General features: G+C 46.3%; 2 protein-coding genes across 2 annotated transcripts in view; both read left to right on the top strand.

The window, feature by feature from the left end:
• The window catches only part of LOC149434336 (NACHT, LRR and PYD domains-containing protein 3-like), a 319,711-nt gene that overhangs the window by 208,745 nt on the left and 83,590 nt on the right, over positions 1-27,376 (top strand). The window lies entirely within an intron of this gene.
• The window catches only part of LOC149434337 (NACHT, LRR and PYD domains-containing protein 10-like), a 61,094-nt gene continuing 40,300 nt past the window's right edge, over positions 6,583-27,376 (top strand). Inside the window, exons 1-5 of the mRNA XM_089663799.1 lie at positions 6,583-6,684; positions 10,291-10,436; positions 12,275-12,435; positions 24,095-24,260; positions 26,586-26,651. Coding sequence (XP_089519925.1) covers positions 10,349-10,436; positions 12,275-12,435; positions 24,095-24,260; positions 26,586-26,651 — 481 coding nt within the window. The 5' untranslated portion in view covers positions 6,583-6,684; positions 10,291-10,348. The remainder of the gene's footprint in view (positions 6,685-10,290; positions 10,437-12,274; positions 12,436-24,094; positions 24,261-26,585; positions 26,652-27,376) is intronic.

Raw genomic sequence — 27,376 nt, 5'->3', positions numbered from 1 at the left:
CGAGATTCTACTCCTGCTCGGCAGAGACAATCTAAGGGTACACAAGGTGCGTCAACAGTGTAATGGTCCTGACTATGCACCATACGCCCAGAGACTGGACTTGGGATGGGTAATCATAGGAAATGTATGCTTAGATCAACCAGGAATTGATTCCTTCAAAACGTACGTGCGTGCAGATGGACGCACAACTTGCATTAAGCCGTGTCCTCATCACTATGAGGTGAAAGAGAAGTCTCTAGGCCTCGTACAACTACCTGACGTCATTACTCCCCTCTTTGCCGACAACTTGGGGAGATCAGTCTTTCATACAACCAAGGACGACGATAAAGTAGCCTTGTCAGTAGAGGACAGAGAATTTGTCGAGATAATGGACAGTGAGTTCTTTAAAGACAAAACCAATCACTGGGTTTCTCCATTACCCTTCCGAGCTACCAGGGTAAGACTCCCGAACAACCGGGAACAAGCTCTGTCTAGATTTAACTCTCTTCAGCGTACCATGAACAGCAAGCCTGAAATGAGAGAACACATCGTTGCCTTTATGGATAAAATATTCCGTAACAATCATGCAGAACCAGCTCCATCCTTAAGGAAGAACGACAAGTGCTGCTACTTGCCTTCATTCGGAGTATATCATGCCACTAGACCTATGTCTGTAGGTTCTTTTACTAACTCTACTTGGCTTACAGGTCCGGAGTTTCTGCTAAGACAGGCGAACGAATGTGTACAGGAAGTTTTCAGCATCCGGATAATGATCCAGACATCCGCGCTGAAGTCAGTGCATTGGTCACTGGAACAAAGCAAACCTCCAGCCTCGGTTGCCAGCGCTTTGAACGTTTCTCCAGTTGGATGAGACTCATCAGGACTATCGCAAGGTTAGTGCACATTGCGAAATGTTATCACAATACTCACAAAGATAAGGATTGTCACGGTTGGCACGTCTGCCATAAACCCTTCTCTGTGGAGAACATCTCTCATAGTGAGTCCCTCATAATACATCACGTCCAACAAGAGGAATTCAATGTAGAATGGAAGTGCTTGTACAACAAACAGCAGATTCCAATAAAAAGCCCTCTTGCCAACTTAAATCCAGTTATTGACAGTTTTGGCTTGCTCAGAGTTGGTGGTCGTTTGAATCAAGCCCACCTAGGAGTTGCAGAACAAAATCCTCTCATCATTCCCAGCAAACACCATATCACCGTCTTGCTGATCCGACACTACCACAAAAAGACTGAACACCAGGGCAGGCAAATCACTGAGGGCAAGTTACGGTCTGCTGGCCTTTGGATTATAGGTATGAAAAGACGTGTGGCCCAAGTATTGCATGACTGTGTTCACTGTCGCAAAGCTAGAGGAAAACAACTACACCAACAAATGGCTGATTTGCCTGCGGACAGACTATGTACAGAGCCGCCTTTCACCTACGTTGGCCTAGATGTCTTCGGGCCATGGATGGTGTCCGCACGCAGGACCCGTGGCGGTCACGCAAACAGTAAGCGTTGGGCTGTACTATTTACTTGCATGAGTGTGCGAGCCGTTCACTTAGAGGTCATAGAATCCATGGACACATCCAGCCTTATTAATGCCTTAAGACGGTTCTTCGCAATCAGAGGACCAGTGAAACAGTTGAGGTCTGACCGTGGAAGCAACTTCATTGGAGCCTGTAGAGAACTGAACATAGACACCAAATCCATTCAAGATCACTTGGCGGAAAAGGGTTGCACCTGGATTTTCAATCCTCCTCATAGTTCCCACATGGGGGGCTCCTGGGAGAGAATGATCGGAATCTCACGCAACAGCTTGAATTCTATGTTGATGGATGTAAACTCTTCAAGACTCACACATGAGACTCTAGTCACCCTTCTCGCTGAAGTTTCAGCCATCATTACATTACATTATTACATTACATTACATTGAGTTTATATAGCGCCAAAGGGTTTGCTCAGCGCTGTACAATAGAGGGGGGGACAATACATAAAACATTACAGCAACTACGAACAGCACACGAGGGGTAAGAGGGCCCTACTCTTTCGAGCTTACAATCTGGGAGGGAGGGGGTAGTGGTACAGGAGGAAGTGGCTGTGGGGTAGTGGAAGTGGCATCAATTCTAGACCCCTCGTGCCAGTATCTATGGATCCTGAAACACCAGCTGTACTGACTCCAGCTATCCTACTTACCCAAAAAGCTGAGATTACGCTATTACCTAGTGGAGAATTTACTCATGCGAATATCTACCAAAAACTCTGGAAACGTGTACAATACCTAGCTGATTACTTCTGGAACAGGTGGCGAAAGGAGTATCTCAATATTCTTCAAGGAAGAAGAAAGTGGCAACACCACAAACCAAACCTAAAGGAAGGTGACCTCGTGTTAATGAAGGAGCAACATACCGTACGGATTGACTGGCCTATGGGACTAATTACAAAGGTTCTTCCTAGCAAGGATGGCAAGGTCCGTAAAGTGGAGTTGAAGATCTTCAGAAAGGGTGAGCTTAAAATGTTCGCAAGGCCAATTAACGAACTCATTTTGATACTACCCATCGAGAACATTCCTGCTGGGTGAACTCTCCTGAACTGGAACTTTGTGGTTCTTCTCTATTCCAACTCGGAATCTACTATATTGTTATGTTTATTGCATTCTAACATGTTCTTTGTTACAGGTTGTTTTATATTTTATGGACATTCGTCATAGTGAAATCCCTTATGGAATTTCAGACGGGGAGTGTGCTGTTCCCCTCATATTTGTTATTTAACTGTGCATTGTATCACCAATTCTTATTTCACCATGTTTGTTTCTATGTCTTGATCTGTTGCTGCCATCTGCTGGCCAGAATTTGCATGCTGCATGCCTCTGTTATAGCTAGTAAGTTTTTCCTCCGCTGGGCGTGGTTTTAGGCAAGCCTTGGTTCTGGTCACTTCCTGCAGCCATTTTATCTGCTATATAGCTGTGTGACAGGACATTTAATACCCTGGGCTTGTGAAGGCATCAGTTTTTGACCAGCAGTTAGCCTCAGGAAAGATATCACAGGACAGCATCAATACCTCTACTACCTTACAGTATTGTATCACTGTTTGTCGCTGTATTTTGGACCAAATAAACCCACGCTGATTTCATTCCCGTGTATACGTTTGGATCCATCTAACCTGAACATCTGCCGGTCCGGTCTGCTCCACTGCTTGGATACGAAGGTAGGAAGTTACACAGCTATTATCAGTTATACCTTCATTCACCTTCATGTGGGGACAGAACAATTGCCGTGAGGTCTTCCTGTGTTCCCCTGCGTTCCTGTACTCTGCATTTGTTACCTGATTGCTGACCCGGATTGCCCTGACTACGCTGCCTTCTCCTATCTGACCCGGATTGCCCTGACTACGCTGCCTTCTCCTATCCTGACCCCTGGCTTGCCTGACCTCTCTTCGGATTGACTACCCTGGTACTGACCCTGCGTGTGACCCGACTATCCTCTGCCTGCCGATACTGTACCTCGCTGCTCCCACGGTACAACGGGCCTGTCTGACTACGATCCATCCATCCATCCTGCCTGGGCCAGCCGGCCCCTTCACATCAGGCTCTCCCCCTGTATTAATCCCCTGTGGACCCCTCTGCCACGGGTAGGAGTGCTCAGAGGTCATGACCTGGTTCTGGCCTGCTTCAAGTCCATCCCCACCATCAGGGGCCCTGGTGAATACGCAGACCGGGACTTAGACTCCACGCTCTGGGAAATCCTGTCCAGTGGACTGCCAGAGGTACCACCAGGTGGATCTTAACAAAGACCCTCTCCTCCAATCCTCGCCGACTCTTCTCCACCTTCAACTCTCTACTCTCTCCACCCCCACCTCCACCCAGCACCTCACTCACTGCCCTTGAGATTGCCAATCACTTCAAAAACAAGATTGACACAATTCGCAAGGACATCGCCACAACTCACACGCCCTCTCAACCCGTCCCCTCTCACACAGCTACCCCCTCATCCCCCCTCTCCCTCGACATAACCCGCAGGGCGCTGCTCAAACTCCCTCCAACCCTGTTCCCCCTCACTCAGCTACCCCCTCATCACCCCTCTCCCACGGCCCCACCACTGCTCTGACCTCCACTTCCACCCCACCCTACATACCTCATACTGAAGCTCCCCCAACACTCCGCACCTTTGACCTTACTACCATCGAAGAAGTCTCCAAGATCCTCTCTGATGCCCACCTCACCACCTGCCCCCTCGACCCGATCCCCTCACAACTCCTACGACCTTCCTCCCCCTCCATCCTACGCTCCCTCACCCACATCTTCAATCTCTCCCTCTCCTCCGGCACTTTCCCCTCCCCTCTGAAACATGCACACATCACCCCCATACTTAAAAAGCCCTCCCTGGACTCTAGATGTAAATGGGAGCAGGGAGATGGGTCTGAGGTTGTTCGGGTCATTAAACTCCTCGAGCGCCTAGTCTACACCCGCCTATGCTCTCACCTCAACGACAACAACCTCCTCGATCCCCTACAGTCTGGCTTCCATCCCCTACACTCCACCGAAACTGCCTTACTTAAACTCTCCAACGACCTGCTAACCGCCAAAGCTAATGGCCACAACTCAGTGCTCCTACTCCTTGACCTCTTTGCGGCCTTCGACACAGTCGACCACCCCCTCCTCCTCAAAAAACTACACTCCCTCAGCCTCAGAGATTCTGCTCTCTCCTGGCTCTCATCCTACCTGTCACAACACTCCTTCAGCGTTACCTATAATGCTACCACCTCCCCCTCACTCCCCCTCTCTGTTGGGGTCCCTCAAGGCTCTGTCCTTGGGCCCCTTCTCTTCTCCATCTACACCCTTGGCCAACTCATACACTCTCACGGCTTCAACTACCACCTCTATGCCGACGACACACAAATCTATCTCTCAACCCCCCACCTCACCCCCTCAGTCTCTGCCCGAATCACACACCTACTGAGCGACATATCAGACTGGATGTCGCTCCACTTCCTTAAACTGAACCTCTCCTAAACTGAGTTTCTTGTCTTCCCCCCCCCAGCCCGGACACCACCCCCCATTGACTTCTCCATCACATCAAACAACGCCACCATCAAACCCGCCCCGCAGGCCAGAGTACTTGGTGTCATTCTGGACTCCAACCTATCCTTCCAGCCCCAAGTCCAATTTTTAACAAACTTGTGCAGACTCCACCTCCGCAACATCGCCAAAATACGTGCGTTCCTAACCCCAGAAACCACTAAACAGCTCATCCACTCCCTCATCATATCACCACTCGACTACTGCAACTCCCTCCTCACTGGCCTGCCTCGCCGCTGGCTATCCCCGCTTCAGTCGATCCTGAATACGGCTGCCAGACTCATTCACCTTTCCAACTGCTCCGTTTCCGCCACCCCCCTCTGCCAATCCCTCCACTGGCTTCCAATTGCGCAACAGATCAAATTCAAAATCCTAACACTGATGTACAAAGCCGTCCACCATACTGCCCCGAACTACATCACTGACCTAATATCTAAGTACCGCCCAGCATGCACACTCCGCTCCTCACAAGACCTCCTTCTCTCTAGTTCCCTGGTCTCCTCCTCCCATGCCCGCCTCTAGGACTTCTCCAGGGTGTCACCCATCCTCTGGAACTCCCTGCCCCAACCCATCAGATTATCACCTACTCTCCTCTCCTTTAGGCGCACCCTGAAAACCCATCTCTTCAGGGAAGCCTACCCCACCCCCTGCTAACTTGCCGACCTCCTCCACTCTTCCTACCACTCCATCCCCCACATCTTTCTCCTCCTGTACCACTATCCCCTCCCTCCTAGATTGTAAGCTCGAAAGAGCAGGGCCCTCAATCCCCTCATGTTTTGCATTGTATTGGTATTGTTCTGTCACATGTTCTGTCCCCCTTTGTAATGTACAGCGCTGAGCGAACTATTCGCGCTTTATAAATACTGTATAATAATAATAATAATAATAAGTCAGATTTTCATGTTTGTGCTGTGACTAAGATCCTGATGTATATGTAGTCAACTTAGAGCTGTAGAAAATAAGCAATGTACAACTTCCAAATCATTCCAACAATATCTATTGTGAATTTTAAGTGCCCGTTACATCAGGTGTCCCTATCAGGGGGTCCTTTTACATCAAGTGTCCCCATCAGAGTGTCTCCTTTCATAAGGTGTTCCTATTGGAGTGCCTCCTGACATCAAGAGTCCCCATCGGAGTTCTCCCTTACCTCAGGTGTCCCCATCAGAGTGCCCCCCTTACCTCAGGTGTCCCCATCAGAGTGCCCCCCTTACCTCAGGTGTCCCCATCAGAGTGCCCCCCTTACCTCAGGTGTCCCCATCAGAGTGCCCCCTTACATCAGGTGTCCCCATGAGAGTTCCCCCTTACATCAGGTGTCCCCATGAGAGTGCACCCTTGCATCAGGTGTCCCCATGAGAGTGCCCCCTTGCATCAGGTGTCCCCATGAGAGTGCCCCCTTTACATCAAATGTCCCCATGAGAGTGCCCCCCTTACATCAGGAGACATCAAGGGCATTGAGATGACAAAGGGGGAGGATCTTTGGTCTCTTTTTAGAATATCAAAATGTAGTCTTTCCTGTTTGAAGTCGAAAGCACCTTAGTTACATTACAACGTCTCCACCACACCCAATATTCAACATAGTTTCTGTTTTCTACAGCCTGAATGTCTCAAGAAATAAGTCGGACCTGGAAGGTAAGGCTAAATGTTACCCTATATATCTGATATTGTTATTATTATACAGGATTTATATAGCGCCAACAGTTTACACAGCGCTTTACAAAATGAAGGCAGACATTACAGTTACAATGCATACATGGAGATGAGTTGGCTCAAGTTAGATGTCCACTGTCAGCTCCATATTCCCACTATGGGTGGAGGGTAAGGAGGTGAAGGGGGGAGGGAAAGAGAGACCACTGCTACGTCCAGCAGAAGATCCACAGGGGCACCATGACGGTTAGTACTTCAAGGCAGCCTTCAGGGTAGAGCAGAAGCGAGTCTCCAATGTTACATATGAAAAAAAAAAAGATTGAGAAGGCGCCACCAAGTGCAGTCCGCCAACCCTCCACCACAAACACTGTATATAGGATACTGATATAGTATTACACGAGGAAGGGGGATCCTCCAGATGTGTAATAGAAGGGATCTGTGTGGTTTAGAATCACTCTGTGGGTCTGGGTTACTGAACTGCAATCTGTATTCTTACTGGTATAAAGTATTGTAGTTTTCCTGCTCCAGTACCTCCTGTATGGAATGGGAGTATTTCTGTGACATGCTTCATAGTTTTTGTAACTCTCATCCTCTGGCTTGGTATCAAGAGAATGCTGAACTTTCCACTTCTCAATAGGTGATTTAACAGTACTGATTGGCATATTCAAGGCTTTGGACATCTTTTTATGTCCTTTTCCATCTGTATAAAGTTCCATTACCTTGTTACGCAGGACTTTTTTTTTTTCTGATCCCCATGGCTCAGTATCTAGCCTAGTCAATGCTGCCGCGTAAGAGCTAACAAACTCATTGACTATTTATAGATTATAATAGATTGTAAACTCGAAAGAGTAGGGCCCTCTAACCCCTCGTGTGCTGTTTGTTGTTGCTGTACTGTTTCATGTATTGTTCCCCCCCCCCATTGTACAGTGCTGAGCAAACACTTTGGCGCTATATAAACTCAATATAATAATAATAATACACTGACACTAACTGCAATTTAAAAAGCCACAGATGTGGGACATTAACCTCTAATTGGCATTGTAACCCGTGTGTCACCTTGTGTGTCTATACCAAGGCTGAACATTCCCAGGGGAGGGGAACTTTTGATCCGGGCCATTTGGATGATTTCTGTTATCATTATGGTTTAAAAAGGAGCCAAACAACTATTTGATAATAAATGGCTTCATATGATCATCATCCTTCAATAAAAGAGCATTTTTTGGCACGATCAGTCATATTTTCAATATCCGTGCCAACATTTCACAATTTCTGTCAGGGTATGTAAACGTTTTAGCACAAAACAGTAGAATACATAAGGGGGGGATATGATCTCCATGTATAATACATAAGGGGGGATATGATCTCCATGTATAATACATAAGGGGGGATATGATCACCATGTATAATACATAAGGGGGGATATGATCTCCATGTATAATACATAAGGGGGGATATGATCACCGTGTATAATATATAAGGGGGGATATGATCTCCGTGTATAATACATAAGGGGGGATATGATCACAATGTATACATACATAAGGGGGATATGATCTCCATGTATAATACATAAGGGGGATATGATCTCCATGTATAATACATAAGGGGGGATATGATCACCATGTATAATACATAAGGGGGGATATGATCTCCATGTATAATACATAATGGGGGATATGATCTCCATGTATAATACATAAGGGGGATATGATCTCCATGTATAATACATAAGGGGGATATGATCACCATGTATAATACATAAGGGGGGATATGATCACAATGTATACATACATAAGGGGAATATGATATCCATGTATAATACATACGGGGGGTATGATCTCCATGTATAATACATAAGAGGGGGATATGATCACCATGTATAATACATAAGGGGGGATATGATCACCATGTATAATACGTAAGGGGGATATGATCTCCATGTATAATACATAAGGGGGGGGGATATGATCTCCATGTATAATACATAAGGGGGAGGTATGATCTCCATGTATAATACATAAGGGGAGATATGATCACCATGTATAATACATAAGGGGGATATGATCTCCATGTAGAATACATAAGGGGGGATTTGATCTCCATGTATAATACGTAAGGGGGGATATGATCTCCATGTATAATACGTAAGGGGGGATATGATCTCCATGTATAATACGTAAGGGGGTATATGATCTCCATGTATAATACGTAAGGGGGGATATGATCTCCATGTATAATACATAAGGGGGGATATGATCTCTATGTATAATACATAAGGGGGGGATATGATCTCCATGTATAATACATAAGGGGGATATGATCTCCATGTATAATACATAAGGGGGGATATGACCTCCATGTATAATACATAAGGGGGGATATGACCTCCATGTATAATACATAAGGGGGGGATATGACCTCCATGTATAATACATAAGGGGGGGATATGATCACCATGTATAATACATAAGGGGGGGATATGATCTCCATGTATAATACATAAGGGGGGATATGATCTCCATGTATAATACATAAGGGGGGGATATGATCTCCATGTATAATACATAAGGGGGGGTATGATCTCCATGTATAATACATAAGGGGGGATATGATCTCCATGTATAATACATAAGGGGGGATATGATCACCATGTATAATACATAAGGGGAATATAACCTCCATGTATAATACATAAGGGGGGGATATGATCTCCATGTATAATACATAAGGAGGGATATGATCACCATGTATAATACATAAGGGGGGATATGATCTCCATGTATAATACATAAGGGGGGGGATATGATCTCCATGTATAATACATAAGGGGGATATGATCTCCATGTATAATACATAATGGGGGATATGATCTCCATGTAAAATACGTAAGGGGGGGATATGATCTCCATGTATCATACATAAGGGGGGATATGATCTCCATGTATAATACAAAAGGGGGGATACGTTCAACATGTATGATTTCATCTTTTATATTTTTTTACTGGACATGTTTAATAGCAAAAAGTTAAAAAATATTGTGTTTTTTTTTAAAGGGGAAAAAAGGACTTAAATTTCATTTGGGTGCAGTGTTGCATGACCGCACAATTGTGTTAAAGTAACGCAATGCTGTAAAAAAAATGGCCTGGTCAGGAAGGGGGAGAAATCCTCAGGAGGGCAAGTGGTTAAATTTTTGAATTTGTGTTTATCTTTATTGCTATCATAGCACAGCAGGAGTGACACATCAGGAGTCTATTAGTACAGATATGCAATTTTTAATTTAGTGTTTGAAGAGTCCAAAGTTTCATGTTTTGTTTCAATTCTTACTTACAACATTGCTTGCATTTAAGATGTTCATTTAATGATGGACGAGTGTAAATAACTACAGAGCTCTATTTTCTGTCTACTATATCTGCCTGGAGTTCGGTAAAAGCTGTTTTCTCCGGTTTTTAGTTTTGGATATATATTTATTAAAAAAAAAAGTTTCATAGAAATTTTAATCTGTATCAGGAAATGAAGTCTCAGACATCTTACTTCTTCTGGGGGATCTGGACAACCTAGTAGCCATTAGTCACAATGTATCTCTGTGTCTAGGTGTTCCGTGGCATGACTGAAATTCGGCTGCAAAACGAACTAAGAGCAAGTAAAAAAGATGGAGGAGAGTTGCAGAAGGGCCTTCAAAAATTTGTTGGGACACCAGAGAAGAGTCATCGTTCCCGATAATCAAGAGATCAGTCATGGTTTGCCTTTTATATATATCAGCCTTTCTCAACCTTTTAAACACAGAAGAACCCTTGAAATAATGTAATAATGTTCCAGTTTCAGGGAACCCCTGCTAATAATGTCCATATCTAAAACTTATCTGGACCTGAGGGAGCCCACCCCTCCTAAAAAAATTTCCCAGCTCTAACTTGCCAGCCAGCCTGCAAATCCCAACTTATAGCAGGACTGCGGCTGGCATTCTGACACTGGGGGGAACTTACTTGGTGTCACTGACATCCCCAGTGACACCAATACAGTGATCAGCGCTAATAAAAAGCACTGACACTATACTAATGGCAATGGGCAGGAAGGGGTTAACATCTGGGGCAATCAAAGGGTTAACTGTGTGCTGTTTTAAATACTGCGCTGTGTGTGTGCTTTACTGTGCTATGCAGAGCCATGCAAAGCAGTGTGCAGGAGCTGACAGGGGAAAGAACTGTTTTGGGTACAAACAGTTCTCCCCCTATTCGAGATACTCGGCAATCACTGGGCGGCGAAGAGTAATAACCGGGCGGGACCTGGTGATTGACACCCAAGGTCACAAATGTTGGCACGGGTAGGTTGCGCATGGCGTTCGCATGTGCCCCCTACCCGGAAATGTAAATTCACGTGTATATATACGTGATTTTGCGCACGCGTTCCATTCTTGCAATTTCCAGATGTTTCTTGCCTTAGTCTCACACAATTATTTTTCATAATCATGGTAAGCAAAACCGTAGATCAGTAAGGATTCATAGTTGGTTGGCTTGGGATGTACAAATATAAATCCCCAATCACAGGGCAATTCATGTAATGGTCCTTATAGTGATCCCCACCTCCTGTGCTCCTTATAGAAATGTCATGACAAGGGTAGAATATACGCCTTCCAACCTAACCCAGCCTGCTAGGCCCCACCCTCCACCGACCCAGATATACAAAATACACAAACCAAGTTTATGGAGTCAAAATGGCCATAGCAGCCTTTCATTAACCAATAAATAATTTCACCATAAATAACATAACATTCCAAATTATAAACAGAGGAAAACCGTGGAGGTCATTTGAGGGCCATAAACCCAACTTCACTTTTGCGGAAAACATTCCTTCAACTTAGGCCCCCATCCGCAACCCACAATCCTACTTATCTCTAGCCGCAACCACCAACTCGGGGACAATCCTACTTATCCCCATCCGCAACCCACCGGCTCCAGGACAATCCTACTTATCCCCAGCTGTAATTCACTGGCTCAGGGACAATCGTATTTATCCCCAGCCGCAACACACCGGCTCAGAGATAACCCTACTTATCCGCAGTGACCACCATTTTACCTATTCCGAGTTAACCCCTTGGAATGTACCGAGGTCCCCATACCACTGATGGGTCCCGAATCTGTCTCCATCCAGAATTCTTTCCTCCTCCAGAGACCAACCACCGCCAAGGCTGCCGTGGCAATCCAAACCAAAGCACAAAGGGGAGGGAGGGTGGGAAGCTTCTTCTTCTTCCAAAATCCCCCCACTGGACTTCCTGAGGTCAGACACTCTTTTTCCTCCCAGGGAGACCCTCTCCAACATCCCTCATCCAATAAGGTAAGCCATAATCCCCACAAACTTCCTACCCATCATTTAACCCTCTGTTGTCCCTCTATTCCCCCTAGTCATGTCCTCCCTGCACTTATTTTTAATTTTTTTGGCTGCGGGCCTATCTTTTGTTACATCCCTCCGATTGCAGAGCATTGATCCAGCATAGAAGTAAAAGTTTGCGGTGGAAGTAAATTCACAGCATTTATAAAGCTGGTTTTAGGAAGGCCAGAAAATGTGATTCTCTCTGCTTTTCTAGATAACAACAGAAACTTCCACCGTCAGCTGTCTGAGTATGACGATCCATCACTGAGGAGGATATACGAGTATTACAGAGATGATCTGACCTACATCCTGGAGAACATGAACCCTCATTCCATCCTGGTAGAACTACAATCTCGGGAAGTTTTAAACACGGATGTAAGATATTTCTACATTTCCTCCAGTAAAATACAGTGTGTGGTACAGGGGAACTCCATATAAAACATCCAATCCTTTATAATTGTACACCAAATCACTCCATACTGATCATAAATAAATGAACTTTATAATAAATCCACAAGATAAATGTGATCATATCAGCACTTCATTACATCCCACATACAACTTTTAAAGCCATCTACACAACTGTTGCCACCAGAATACAATTTTTTTTTAAACCGCAAAGATGGCTGTATGAGTACGTTACCCACGGTGTTATTTTGTTTGTTTTCACATCACAAAAGCCTCACATCCATAACTCCATATGCATGTTAGATATGCCCACATGGAAGAAAAATATATCTGAAATATATTTAAAAAATATTCTTCCCAGCAGCAGCCAGGATGGCTGCCTAATAATTTTCTGTCTCGGCTGCCGGACATATCGGCCGATTTTTGACCTTCAGGGGGGGTCCCTCCGCTTCCTCCCTGGCCCCCTGTCCCTCCAGCACCCTGATGGGGAAAAAACCGCCGGCCGCCCGCCCGCACCTCCAGCACCCGGCGGACCGTGCGGGAAGTTGCGGCCTACCCGCCGGAGATCGCGGGTGAAGCCGCGGCCTCGATTTTGGGCCGGCCGCCGGAGGCTTCCAGGACCCCGGCCGCGGATTCGTGGTTCCCGCCGGGGACAACAGCTGAAGCCCTGGCTGCAAGTTTGGGTCCCCTGCCATCCCTACCTGCAGGTGAGATGGATCCTGGCAGTGGGGAAGACCTGGATTCAGAGCCATCCCGGCAGGCTCACCTTCCATCCCTGAGGGATGCTGAGCTCCTGCGCCGCTTCAAATGTATGCTGCAATCAGAATTGTCCTCCGCTACCTCCAAGCTGGCCGATCATCTTTCGCGGGAAATTCGGGATTTGGGCAATCGAACGAATGATCTCGAGGGTAAAATGGATGCTGCGGCCACGGTCATTGAAAATCACGAACAGGACCTGTGCGACCTTAAGAAGGAATTGGCGGACGCACTACTGCGGCTTGAGGATTTCAAAAATCGTTCCCGCCGCGGCAATTTGCGGTTAAGGGGTATCCCGGAAACGGTCACGGATCTTACCTCCACTGCTACTGCTCTGTTTCAGGAGCTGACACCCGCTATTCCCACTGACCGGCTCGAATTTGACCGCATACATCGTTCTTTGGGCCCCAGACGACCGGATGGGCCCCCGAGGGACATTATCATCAAGTTTACTTATTACCGCACTAAGGAAACTATCCTCTTGGCGGCCAGAAATAACCCTGATCTTAGCTTCCAGGGGCACCACTACCAGCTTTTCGCGGACCTCTCTCAGACCACTCTCCAGAAACGCCGCCAGTTGAAGCCCTTCACTTCGGTCCTGGTGAAACAAAGAATTAAATACGCCTGGGGCTTTCCGTTCCGCCTCACCTTCACCTACCAGAGCCGCAGTCATTCTGTGGCTACGCCGGAGGAGGCCCATTCTCTCCTGGAATCTCTACATCTTCTCTCGCCGGAAGCTGCTGATCGGAGCCCAGCTCATTCATCTGGATCCTCGGCGAGGCCTCCTCCTTTGGGCCGCATCTGGGAGCGGTCGTCCAACAGGAGGGGGGCTCTCCCTCAGACCCCTTCGCAATCAAGTCCTTCCTGTTCTTCTCCAGGCTGAAGATGCGCCTTGGAACTCCCACATATCGTTTCATCGAGGGACTACCCTGACGAGATCGTGAGTTTGGCCTTAGGGTCTTCCCGGTTTGTCGACATTCTAGGTTGGGACTGCCCCGGCTTGCTCCTTTGGGTTACATCCCGGGTTGGGGGGGGGTCTTTTCCTGGACTTAAGGATCGGGACTTTTTGCTGCCGTAACCTATTTTGGGTCCATATGATGGTAATTGGGTCTACGTTGGTGGCATTGGGTGATGGTTTCCTTGGGCTCCGGGGTGGGAGGCTGACCCGGCGGGCCTGGCAGGGTGGAAGGGGGTTGGCCCCTATGGTTATCCGGGTTTCTATGGGGAGGTTATCGCGGAGGTCCCTGCTCCTGGGACTTTTAGTTTTATTAAGTTTTACTATATTATATTATGTTCATTGCCTTTTTGCCCGAGGGCTTCTGTTTTGATGTTTTCATTTGCAGCCATATGTCCGGTGGTAGAGTTACCCCTAACTGTATCCTTCATGTGTAGGATGCACGTCACCATTGGTGTGACACGATTGCACTGTTGTGTATACTTTTTGTGTCTTTTTCCTTTTTTCTTTGTTCTTTTCTTTTTCTCTGTTTTTTGTTTTCTGCAGGGTTCCGGGATGCCATGGTCCGATCGCCATTGGGAGTGGAAATTGCTGGCTGCTTTGGGCTTTTTTCTGCTGAGCGTGTTGCGTTGATACCGCCATGGCCTCGCCCCTTTTGAAAATACATTCACAAAATGTTCAAGGCTTCAATTCGCCTCAGAAACGGGCTAAAGTTTTTCATCACCTCAAATCGCAACAAATTGATGTGGTATGTCTACAGGAGACCAGGTTTTCCCAGTCCTCCGCTCCACGTTATCTTTCACCTCTCTGTCCCATCTTTTACACGGCCTCGGCTCCTGAGAAGCGTTGGGGTGTTCTGATAGCTTTTAAACGCAATCTCCCCTTTGTCTGTTCTAGGCATATAGCGGACCCCACGGGCAGGTATTTGCTTCTGCAAGGCACCCTCTGGGACCAGGAGGTTACCTTTGTCTCTTACTACGCGCCTAACCGTTTCCAGCATAAATTCTTTTCGCATCTTTGCACCATTGTTTCTCGACACTCTAAAGGTCTTCTTCTTGTTATGGGGGATTCGAATGTTACCTTGGATTCCACATTGGATAGGCGCTACGCACGGGGAGCGACTCCCTCTCATGACTTGGTGCTGGAGGAACGTATGCGCTCTCTTTTGCAGACGGCGGGACTAGCGGATGTCTGGAGGGAACTTCATCCAACTGAACGTGACTTTACGTTCTATTCCAATCCTCATGACAGTTTTTGCAGAATTGATCATATATTAATGCAGGTCCAGCAGCTCCCCTCGGTCCGGCGGATCACTATTCCCTCCTCACCCTGGTCAGATCATGATCCTTTGGTACTCCTCCTTGCCCTTTCTGGGTCAGAACGGCGCCCTTTTCATTGGCGCATCAATGACTCTTTGCTGACCACTCAGGCTACCTGCCAACAAATAGAATTCTTTTTACGGACATATTTTACGGAAAACTCGGGATCGGTCTCTTCAGCAGTGCCCCCATGGGAAGCGCATAAGGCCACGGTGCGGGGTCATGTTATACAATTGGCTGCAGTTCGGAAGCGGGAGCGGGAACGCCGACTCTTGGAGCTCCATTCTCTCCTGGCCTCTGCGTATGCGCGTTGGAAGTCAGCTCCATCCGTGGCCCATAAACGCGCTCGGGACGCTTTGGCGACAGAATTGGACCTCCTCGCCTCTTCGGAGGCCGAGAGGGCCCTGCGTTGGACCAGACATAAATTCTATTCCTGTGCTAATAAGCCCGGTCCCATGCTAGCCAGGAAACTCAATTCTGTGGGGAAACCCCATAAACCGATTCGACTTAGACTTTCCACGGGTGGCTGTACTTCTAATCCCCAGCAGATTGTTTCCCGATTCTCGGACTTCCTTTCGCGCCTCTATGCTGCCCCAGATCCCTTCCCTGTGGCCCAGGCAGAGGCATTCTTTCAAGACCTCCATCTTCCTGGATTAACCGAGGCAGCACAGGCGGCCCTCAACGCTGGTGTCACCATACCGGAAGTGCTCCAAGCGATCAAATCTTTACGGTCCTCTGCGGCCCCAGGTCCCGACGGCTTCTTTGGTCTCTATTATAAAAAATTCTCAGCCCTATTGGCGCCCTTTTTAGTGGCCTATTTCAATGAGTTACGACAGGGCTCCTTGCCCTCTCCGGACCCACTTAGGGCACATATCTCTATGATTCCTAAAACGACTGATGATGTCCAGGAACCGCAAGCCTTCCGGCCTATTTCTCTTCTTAATGAAGACCTGAAGATATTGGGCAAGATCCTTAGTTTTCACATCAATAAATATTTGTGTAGCCTGGTCCACAGGGACCAAGTAGGGTTTGCCCCCGGGAGGCAGGCGGGTGATAACGTCCGTAAGGTGGTCCATCTTATACATTTTCTGCAACAACGGAAAATCCCAGGATTCTTACTGTCCTTGGACATATATAAAGCTTTTGATTCTCTATCCTGGGAATATCTGCGGTTTGTGCTGCGTCGTTGGGGTTTCGGGGATTCTATTCTCTCTTGGATTCAGGCCTTGTATTCCTTTCCTTCGGCCTCCGTTAAATACGCTGGGTATTTTTCGGATCACTTTCCTGTTGGGCGAGGGACAAGGCAGGGCTGTCCGCTGTCCCCGGCGCTTTTTGTCCTGGCGCTTGAGCCACTGGCTTTAGCGCTCCGGACCAATTGCAATGTATCGGGGGTTCCATACGCGGGACAGGAGTTTAAGCTGAGCCTCTTTGCGGATGATGCTGTCAAGGTCCTACCTTTTCCCTGAGGTTATGTTACTCCATGTGCTGGCGTCCATCTTGGATTTCTGCTGAGCATGGTGGGAATCCTTTTATGCCTTCAGGTCTCTGAGGTCCATCCCCAGAGGGGTGTGGCTGATGACATATAAGCCTGTGGTCCGCACATGCTCTTTGCACTTGTGTCTTTGTGTTGCTATTACTCTGTTCTGACTCTCGTGACGCTCCTGGATTCTGACTCGGCTTGTTACTCGACTATTCTTTGCGCTCTCTTTTGATCTGACCCTCTGTTGCTGAACCCGGCTCGTGACCTGTGATTCTCGTCTGCTGTCCTGTACCGTTTTGTCCCGTTGTTGTTGACTCGGCCTGTCTGACTACTCTTTTGTCTTTTCCACCAGCTACACGCCATTGGCGGCGGCCATTACTGCAGCTGAGGTGTCTCGGGGGCCGTGACCTGGTTCCTGGCTGCGTCAAGTCCATCCCCACCATCAGGGGCCCTGGTGAAGGGCAGCCTGGGACTTAGACTCCGCGCCCTGAGGGACTTCGGTCTGTGGGTGGTGGTTGTCGTCAGCCAGTGCGTTACATTGTTTGGCCTGCCTGTCCGTTCCTCGGCCCCTGCCCTGACAGATGCCCTCTTGACCCTTACTAATCCTCTGACGACACTTCCTAACTTGCAACGGGTTCTTGAGCGCTTCTTCTTGATTTCAGGTCTATGTATCAACTTGGATAAAACCGTCGCTCTCAATATTACTTTGGCTTCAGATTTGGTTTCGCGCCTACAATCCCACTTCCCTTACCGGTGGGCTTCCTCTTCTCTTGAATACTTGGGCATTCGCTTGACCCCCACCTATGACTCCCTTTTTGCTGCAAATTATTATCCTTTGCTTAGCTCTTTATCTTCTCTTATGCATTCCTGGCAATTTCCGCACCTGTCTTGGATAGGACGGGTTCATTCAGTGAAAATGACCATCTTGCCGAAATTGTTATATTATTTTCGCACCCTCCCAGTGCGGGTTCCCCCTCATTTTCTTCGGTTGCTTCAGGCGAAGTTTATGCATTTTATCTGGGCCAATAAACACCCCAGAGTCTCTAGAAATACGCTTTTTGCTCATAGACTCCAGGGTGGTCTTGGGGTACCTAATGTAACTAAGTATTATCAGGCGAGCCAGATTGCCCCGCTGTCTATGTTGCACGCTTCCTCCGATGTTCCTCTCTGGGTTCTGCTGGAACTACCTAATTGTGCCCCTATCGCACTGTCGACGGCTTCCCCCTGCCCTGCGCCCTATGGCGCTGAGTCCGATGTTGCTCCATGGCCTACAAGTCTGGGACTTGGTACGTTACACCAGTGGCCTGATGTCACCCTTCTTGCCCTTGCTTCCAATCGTTAACAACCCTCTTTTCCCGCCGGGTCTAGATCACCCGAGGGCATTTTCTTGGTGGGTGGCTCATGGTTTTTCACAGGTGCAACACTTTTTGATTTTTCGGTCCTTTCCCACCTGGAATGTCCTTCGGGAGTCTCGAGATGTTCCCCCAGCGGAATTTTTCCGGTACCTTCAATTGCGGCACTGGCTACTCTCGCTGAGGGCCACTTCTGCTTTCCCATATCAGAAATCTGCCTTTGAACGGCTTTGCCAGCAGCGCCCAGGTGCCCCGGGCCTTATCTCCCTTGTTTACGCAGCTTTGAACAGACGCTCGTCGCACACTTCTCTTTCATATGTTGCTCAGTGGGAACGCGACCTGTGAGTGGCTGTGGATCCGGAGGACTGGAATAAGGCCTGGTCACTAATAGCTAAATGTTCATTTAATACGACCACGCTGGAAGCAGCCTACATGGTATTGTTTCGTTGGTACTGGGTTCCGGCTCGTCTGGCCCAGGCTAACCCTGCCTGTAGTGCTCGATGTTTTCGGGGTTGTGGCCATCGTGGCGATGTACTGCATATCTGGTGGTCATGCCCGAGGTTGGTTCGTTTTTGGTCTCGTGTGTTTGGCCTCCTTTTCACTTTGTTCCATCTCTCCATACGCCGGGATGCTCGGTATGCTTTGCTTCATTGCCCCATACCGGGCCTCTTGGCTCGTCAGCAGCGGTTGGCTTCCTATTTGTTTTTATCGGCCACTAGGACAATTGCTCAAGCCTGGAAGAGTCCGTTTGTACTTTTTCAGGGGGTGCGTGATCGTATGACTACTATGATGCTCGACGAACAGATGTCGAGTATATGCAACGACTCTCAACATAAATTTTTGAAAGTATGGGAGCCGTGGTTGCAATACGCCTTTCCCGCGCTCCCCCCGGCCAGTGTGGGGAGGTAATAGAGTTTGGTATTGGCGCTCGTGGACCCCTGCTCTTTGGTGTGTGTGTTTTTTTTTTTTCTCTTTCCTCTCTGCTTTTCTTCTCTCTTTTTTGTTTGTTTTGGTGTGACAGTGGACAGCTGCCTTTAGTTGTGTTAGTCAGAGTTTCACTGATGTTATTGTAACCTATGTGCCATTGATAGCCCCTGCGTGGGCATACGTTTTGCCTTATTGGAATTAGAGCGTTGTCTGCTCTATTTTGCCTTTTTTATCGGTGCAATTGATAGCCCCTGCGTGGGTGTGTTTTGTTGCCTCTGTTTTATACTGTTTAAAATTAATAAAAACCATTGAAATATAAAAAATATTCTTCCCAAACATATTGACATATATTTGAAATATTACAATTTTGGCCATATTCAATATATTTTAATATATATACTGTATACATACATATATATGTTGAAATGCTTTTTTACTACAAAACATATGAAAAATATTTTTAAAAATACATTTTCAAATATAACGTATGTCTTTAAAAATACATTTAATCTACATTTTTGAAATGCATTTACAAATATATGTTAAAATTACTTTTTAATATGTTAAATTCTGAAGAATATTTAAAAAATATATATTTTTTAAAATATTTTTCATATATTTTGTAATATATAAAAAACGCATTTCAACATGCAGTATATATATATATATATATATGTATTGAAATATATTTTGAAATACATACTGTATACGGCCAAAATTGTAGTATTTCAAATATATGTCAATATATTTGGGAAGATTATTTTTAAATTATATTTAAAATATATTTTTCTTCCATCTGGGTGATACCTCTTCCTATCGCTCTCTGCATGTTTATTGGGGATGAGCAGCAAATATCAGCTAACTTGATTTTGCTGTGAATTTTTCCAAAAATTGTCTAAAAATTATTTTAAAAAAAAGTTTTCTTTTGAAAGCTATGAGCATGACTGGCCTGGCAACATTGAATGGATGTTTTGTAGCATCTAGACTTAAAATCTTTTAAAAAATTAAAAAAAGAAACAAAATGGTAATTTAAAATATGCAAAAAAGGTATAAAAAAAGGCAGTCGAGTGATCATTATGTCTGTTTGACCTGCTGATCACATGCCTTATAATCAACTCCATGTAAAAGTGAATAAGAAGTGAGATAATCACACTGACCTCCATTTTCCCAATTCCCTTAATTCTGAAGGTTCTGCTCTAAGCGATCTCCGGGAGTTGAACCTTTCTATTAAATGCTGTAAAGCAATAAAATAATATATGCTTACAGTTCATTTTTTTTTATAAAGCACTTCCAGCTCCAACAACAACCTTTCTTCTTTGACCATTAGACAGCGGAGAAGGACCCCTGTGACCCGTGTAGAAGCAGTGGTCTCTCTGCACAGATCAGGCATGCCTTATGCTGAATCAGAGTTAGAACTGTCCAATCAACAACACTCACACTCCCTGCTGACTGGGGAGAGCTGCAGAGAGCAGAGCAGCAATTATGTGAAACAGACCTGCAGTAAGACCAAATGAACAACCTCGGGATCCATTAGAAGAAAATCAGCTATATCATATTCAGGGCCTTTTTTTCTCAGAGAATAGGTGCAGAAACCCCTTATTTCCACCCCCTACCCACCTCTGAGAACCATCCCTTGGTTCCACCCCCTACCCACCTCTGAGCACCGTCCCTTGGTTCCACCCCCTACCCACCTCTGAGCACCGTCCCTTGGTTCCACCCCCTACCCACCTCTGAGCACCGTCCCTTGGTTCCACCCCCTACCCACCTCTGAGCACCGTCCCTTGGTTCCACCCCCTACTCACCTCCCAAGTACAGCTCCTTTTAGAGAACACAGAGCCAAGTATTATTTTGTATGGAATTTGTTCATGATAACAAAAAAAACAGTAAAATACTCTGCAGCCAGCAACATTAGCCCCCCCCCCCCACCCTAGCAACAATAGATTCCCCCAGCAACAATGGACCATCACAGCTAAATTACACCCCAGCAAGAAAAGACTCCCATCAGCAACCATCAATAGACTCCTCCCTCAACAGTACTGTAGATCTCCTCCGGCAAGAACTGACCTCCCAGAAACAATAGATCCCTCTCCATCAACAATAGATTAATTTCCGTCAACAATAGATCCCTCTCCAGCAACAATTTACCATGCAAAAATATATCCCCTCCAGTGACAACAGATCCCCAGCAGCCAGCATCAATATACCTTCCAGCCTCCTTTGCCATTACATACATTAAAGTGTTACTAAACCCACAACAGTACAATCAGTCTGTAGATGCAGTAAAGCATTCTTGTTATACTCACTGTGGAACCTAAGGGGTCAATCCTTTGCATTGTGTAAAAAGGCCATTTGATCCTGTCTTCTCTGTTCCTCCCCTTTTTCAAGTGACTACCACTTATCTCCTGATAAGACAGACTTAAACATAGGCATTTTGTACATGCTCAGCTTGGTGTGTATTGCTAGAGAAGTTTTTTTTTTCCTTGGGCCAATCAGCACTGCTCAGACAGAGGTCTGCATCCTCCTAGAGCACAAAGAAAACTTCTCCTACAAGCTTTAACCAGTGCTCTGCTGGGCACTGATAGAAGTCCCAAGACTGCTATTTACTGCTGATGAGAAAAGGTATTTAGCAGTTTATATTTACTAAAATAATTGCATTTCCATGTTCTGTGTACTGTGGGAGAGCGGATATAGTGAATGCAGGGTTCAGGGAGACCAGATATAGTAAATGCAGGGTACAGGGAGAGCGGATATAGTGAATGCGGGGTCCAGGGAGACCAGATATAGTAAATGCAGGGTCCAGGGAGAGCGGATATAGTGAATGCGGGGACCAGGGAGAGCGGATATAGTGAATGCGGGGTCCGTGGTGACCAGATATAGTGAATGCGGGATCCGGGGAGACCAGATATAGTGAATGCAGGGTTCGGGGAGAGTGGATATAGTGAATACGGGGTCTGGGAAGAGCGGATATAGTGAATGCAGGGTCTGTGGAGAGCGGATATAGTGAATGCAGGGTCCAGGGAGAGCAGATATAGCGAATGCAGGGTCCATGGTGACCAGATATAGTGAATGCGTGGTTCGGGGAGAGCGGATATAGTGAATGCAGGGTCCGAGGAGAGTGGATATAGTGAATGCAGGGTCTGGGGAAAGTGGATATAGTGAATGCAGGGTCTGGGGAGAGCGTATATAGTGAATGCGGAGTCCAGGGAGAGCGGATATAGTGAATGCAGAGTCCAGGGAGAGCAGATATAGTGAATGCAGGGTTCGGGGAGAGTGGATATAGTGAATACGGGGTCTGGGAAGAGCGGATATAGTGAATGCAGGGTCTGTGGAGAGCGGATATAGTGAATGCGGGGTCCAGGGAGAGCGGATATAGCGAATGCAGGGTCCATGGTGACCAGATATAGTGAATGCGTGGTTCGGGGAGAGCGGATATAGTGAATGCAGGGTCCGAGGAGAGTGGATATAGTGAATGCAGGGTCCGAGGAGAGCGGATATAGTGAATGCGGAGTCCAGGGAGAGCGTATATAGTGAATGCGGAGTCCAGGGAGAGCGGATATAGTGAATGCAGAGTCCAGGGAGAGCAGATATAGTGAATGCGGGGTCCGGAGAGAACTAATATAGTGAATGCGGGGTCTGGGGAGACCGGATATAATGAATGCAGGGTCCTGGGAGACCTGATATAGTGAATGCAGGGTCCGGGGAGAGCGGATATAGTGAATGCGGGGTCCAGGGAGACCTGATATAGTGAATGCGGGGTCCGGGGAGAGCTGATATAGTTAATGCGAGGTCCGGGGAGAGCGGATATAGTTAATGCAGGGTCCTGGGAGAGCGGATATAATGAATGCAGGGTCCGGGGAGAGTGAATATAGTGAATGCGGGGTCCAGGGAGAGCAGATATAGTGAATGCGGAGTCCAGGGAGAGCAGATATAGTGAATGCGGGGTCCGGAGAGAACAGATATAGTGAATGAGGGGTCCTGGGAGACCTAATATAGTGAATGCGGGGTCCGGGGAGACCGGATATAATGAATGCAGGGTCCTGGGAGACCTGATATAGTGAATGCAGGGTACGGGGAGAGCGGATATAGTGAATGCGGGGTCCAGGGAGACCTGATATAGTGAATGCGGGGTCCGGGGAGAGCTGATATAGTTAATGCGAGGTCAGAGGGGAGCGGATATAGTTAATGCAGGGTCCGGGGAGAGCGGATATAATGAATGCAGGGTCCGGGGAGAGTGAATATAGTGAATGCGGGGTCCAAGGAGAGCAGATATTGTGAATACCGGATCCGGGGAGAGCAGATATAGCGAATGCAGGGTCCAGGGAGAGAGGATATAGTGAATGCAGGGTCCAGGGAGAGCGGATATAGTGAATGCAGGGTCCGGGGAGAGCGGATATAGTAAATGCAGGGTTCTGGGAGAGCAGATATAGTGAATGCAGGGTCCGGGGAGAGCAGATATAGTGAATGCAGGGTCCAGGGAGAGCGGATATAGTGAATGCAGGGTCTGGGGAGAACAGATATAGTGAATGCGGGGTCCGGGGTTTAGTAACACTTTCAGTGCTAGAGGTACCGGAACTGCGTTCCCTCGTGTTCTCGCTGACAAAAAGCCCTGATCCTATTACATCAACTGGTGTTAGAAGGAGGAGCCATTCTGAAAAAGCACACAAAAGTCAGGCAGAGTTCAGGCAGTATAACTTCACCATGACAGGATTTACTTTTCTGAACAAAACAGTCAGAGCAACCAGAATTATTGTTTTATGTTTTACCTAATAAAACACAATATATTGAAATTACATTTCTAAATGTGGTAATGGAACAATCATAAGATGTCTTTTTGCAGAAATACCTGTCAATGGAAAAAGATCGCTCTTCCTTCTCTCACACCTTGTTACAAGACATTCAGGATCGGGGAAGAGAAGCTGTGATTGGACTCTGGGAATGTCTCTATATGTTAAAGAAAGATCATCCAAATTTATTGGCCGTTCTGGATGAGATCACACAGAGAGGTAACAGGACTTTGTGTTATCAGTCAACATTGTGATAAAATAATGATCAACATTAATCAACCCAAAATAATGATCGACACCAATTATCCCAAAATAACTGACACCAATTATGCCAAGTGTAACTCCATTGTTGGCAAACTACACTATCATTGTTCTCCTCTCTTTTCCTCTCTGACAGAGTTTCTCTCCTTCCCATTTCCATACAGAAAACCTCGCTGTCACTAGTGAAAAGGCTCGATTATTATTACATAATATTTTATGTACTAGCCTTTTCACTTGTGAATTAAATCAAATCCACCCTGATCCTGAAGGATCCTATTGTGTGTCACAGCTGCCAATGGGAAGAAGAGGAGGGAAGCCGGAAGCACTATGGGGGTGGGGCCACACAGGGGGGCCTGGCCAGCAGGGGGAAATGTATGGTGCACAGGGAAGATGATCATTGGGTGCAGCAGGAGGCAATTACTAGAACCAATCCCCTGTATGGCTCTCTCTGCAGCAACTGAAAGCCAGCAGAAGGGATAGAAGAAGAGGGCAGGGCAAAATGCGTCCCCCCGTCCCGGTTTATAATGTGTAAGCTTAGAGGATCCCAGCTGTCACACACTTGTTAAAATCACTGCCACTACTCCTGTCAGGCTTGTAACTGATGGAAGGAGCCCCCATCCCTACAGAAAACCACTGTGCCCAGGGCAGCCGCCCCTCTTGCTCACCTCTTGTCCCGGCCCTGAGAGCCATACAAGGGATTGGTTCCAGTAATTGCCCCCCTGCCAATGCAGATCACCCTCCCTGCCCACATCCGATTCACCCAGCTGCTTGGGCCCCGTACAGGAGGACTGGTGGTACCCCCCATCCACGATAGACAGACTTTCTACCAATATCTTTTTTGTGGAATGTAAATCATGTGACCACATTACTCCTAAACCTCTATCTTCTGAAAAGCTTGTCTGGTCTACTCATTACTTGTTCTGACTCGACTACAGGACAATAAACTTTATCTCTAGCGATGTATACAGCTATACCACATGGTGTTGGATGTATCTCTTGCATCAGATCAGACAGTTTAACTCAATGAATAAACTCACATGTTGAGGAAGTCAGATGAGGAAACCCATTTGAATGTTCCGTTTAATGGAGAATATTCATAGATAGAAAAACGTTACTGCTGTAAGCCTTATGGAAAGATGCATCCAGGAAGACAGGATACAGTGGAATGATTACAGAGAGAGGCAGGGGGGAGGTGTTCACACAAGTTCAGTCAGAGAAAGAGCTCCGTTTAGACAGGAGGAGGCAGCTTAAAGACAAAGAGCAATGATAAACAAGTGATGGTCACAGAGAAATAACAATAAATCAAATACTGTAACACAACACTACTAAAATATTTCACTGTGACAATTGGTGCTATGCAGGCCATACACGGGTCAAATTCCGAACAAATTTTCTTTAGAAAACCAGAAATTTCATGCATTTTGTAATCTGATGGTGCCACCATTGATTTCGAAATTCGACAAACCAAGCCTTCAATTCACCTCATTATTGCTGCAGAAAATAATTTTTGTGGCCAGGAGTTTTTTTTTCTTTCCAGATCACAGCTCATGCTCATGCTCATTTCTTTTTTGATTATATTCCTTGCACGATTCTACCATCATTAATGAGAACTTTGTTCATTTTTCAAAAACATTTCCAACATGCCTCATCACTCAAATTTGATTCGGCCACTCAAATGGTCGCATGAAAATAGTCTGTTTCTGTGGCCCCACAAATGTTGTGAAATTCGAATGAAAATTCTTGTAATATTATTTCGGAAATCGACCCATGTATGGTCGGCTTAATTTATTTTTTGATTATATTTCTCACACAATTCTCCTATCATTGATTAGAAATTCATTCGTTTTTCAAAAAATTTCCAACATGCCCAAGAACTCAAATCCGATGGTGGCACAAAATCGGGCATTTCTGTGGCCCACTAATGGTGCAAAATTAGAATGAAAATTCTTGCAAAATTTTATGAAAGAAAATTCTTTCGAAGTTCAACCCGTATATGGCCGGCTTAGAGGAGAGGGAGCAGCAGTGAGCGGTCTTTATTACAGAAAACTCCTGCACAGACTAAAGTCTCACGCTGATTACTGCAGAGATCTGGAAGAACACAAAGCATACCAAGATTCAAGGAACAATACACAGGATGAATATATTCACACAATATTTCCTTATCCCCGAGTTCAGCTTTAATGTATTATCTTTTGTTTGGACATAAATCTAATGTGTAGTTTGTGAAAGGTCAGCTTCAATCATACATGACTCAGACCGGTCATCTTCTATTCCTCTGTATAGGTGATTGTCTGGTGGATCAGATTCTGCTGGATGAACTCGGACACTCGCTGACTCCGGAGCTGAGAGGTAAAAGAAACAAAACACATTATATCTTATAAAACATGGGATCAGATTCTGCTGGATTTTTGTAATGAACGAATGAATGAACTACAAGATCCATCAGCCTTAGCAGCCGTGGACTTGTAGTGTTCAATGAACTACCACGGCACTCCACAGTTCATTGAAGATTCCTGTCAGTATATCTGCTTGTCTGTGTGAGATGGGGAAACAGCTTTCATTGTTTGAACACTGATTGAAGTAAATTAAAAATGTTTTGACTGACATTCTGCAGTTTAGCCACAAGATGTCACTGTTTTGTTCTAACACAGCCTCAGACTGCATAGAGATTTCTTTATTCATGAAGGGGTGGGGTTTTTACACTTGGAGAGTGAACAGGAAAAAGGAGAGAGAGCAGCCATGCTAGAGAGAGAGAAAACGGCTGAGTGACTTTGAGACTCCACAACTTAAAGTGACATTTCACATTGGAGAGCTGATAAAAATCTACAAACTCAAGCCAGACTGGCGTTTTGCTCAGAAGGAATACTCAGGTACGTGCTACAGGACCAGTTATGGGAGGGGGAATACTGTAGATTTGTGTAAGATTGTAAGCTGTTGTGCTGCACCGCAGGCTAGCCCATACCGTACACCCATACACTGATTCTTGTTCTTTTAGGGTAATAACAGGTAAGGTGTGGCAGCTTAGTTGTGCCCCCCAGTAGGTATATTACTACACTTTCTACCTTCATCCATCA

The sequence above is a fragment of the Staurois parvus genome, unplaced genomic scaffold (genome assembly GCF_062004578.1).
Source record: "Staurois parvus isolate SC_StPar_1 unplaced genomic scaffold, SC_StPar_1.0 ptg001769l, whole genome shotgun sequence".
In the NCBI taxonomy this organism is placed as follows: Eukaryota; Metazoa; Chordata; class Amphibia; order Anura; family Ranidae; genus Staurois; species Staurois parvus.
Note: the sequence above shows the minus strand (reverse complement) of the source record. Positions and strands in the feature narration are given on the sequence as shown.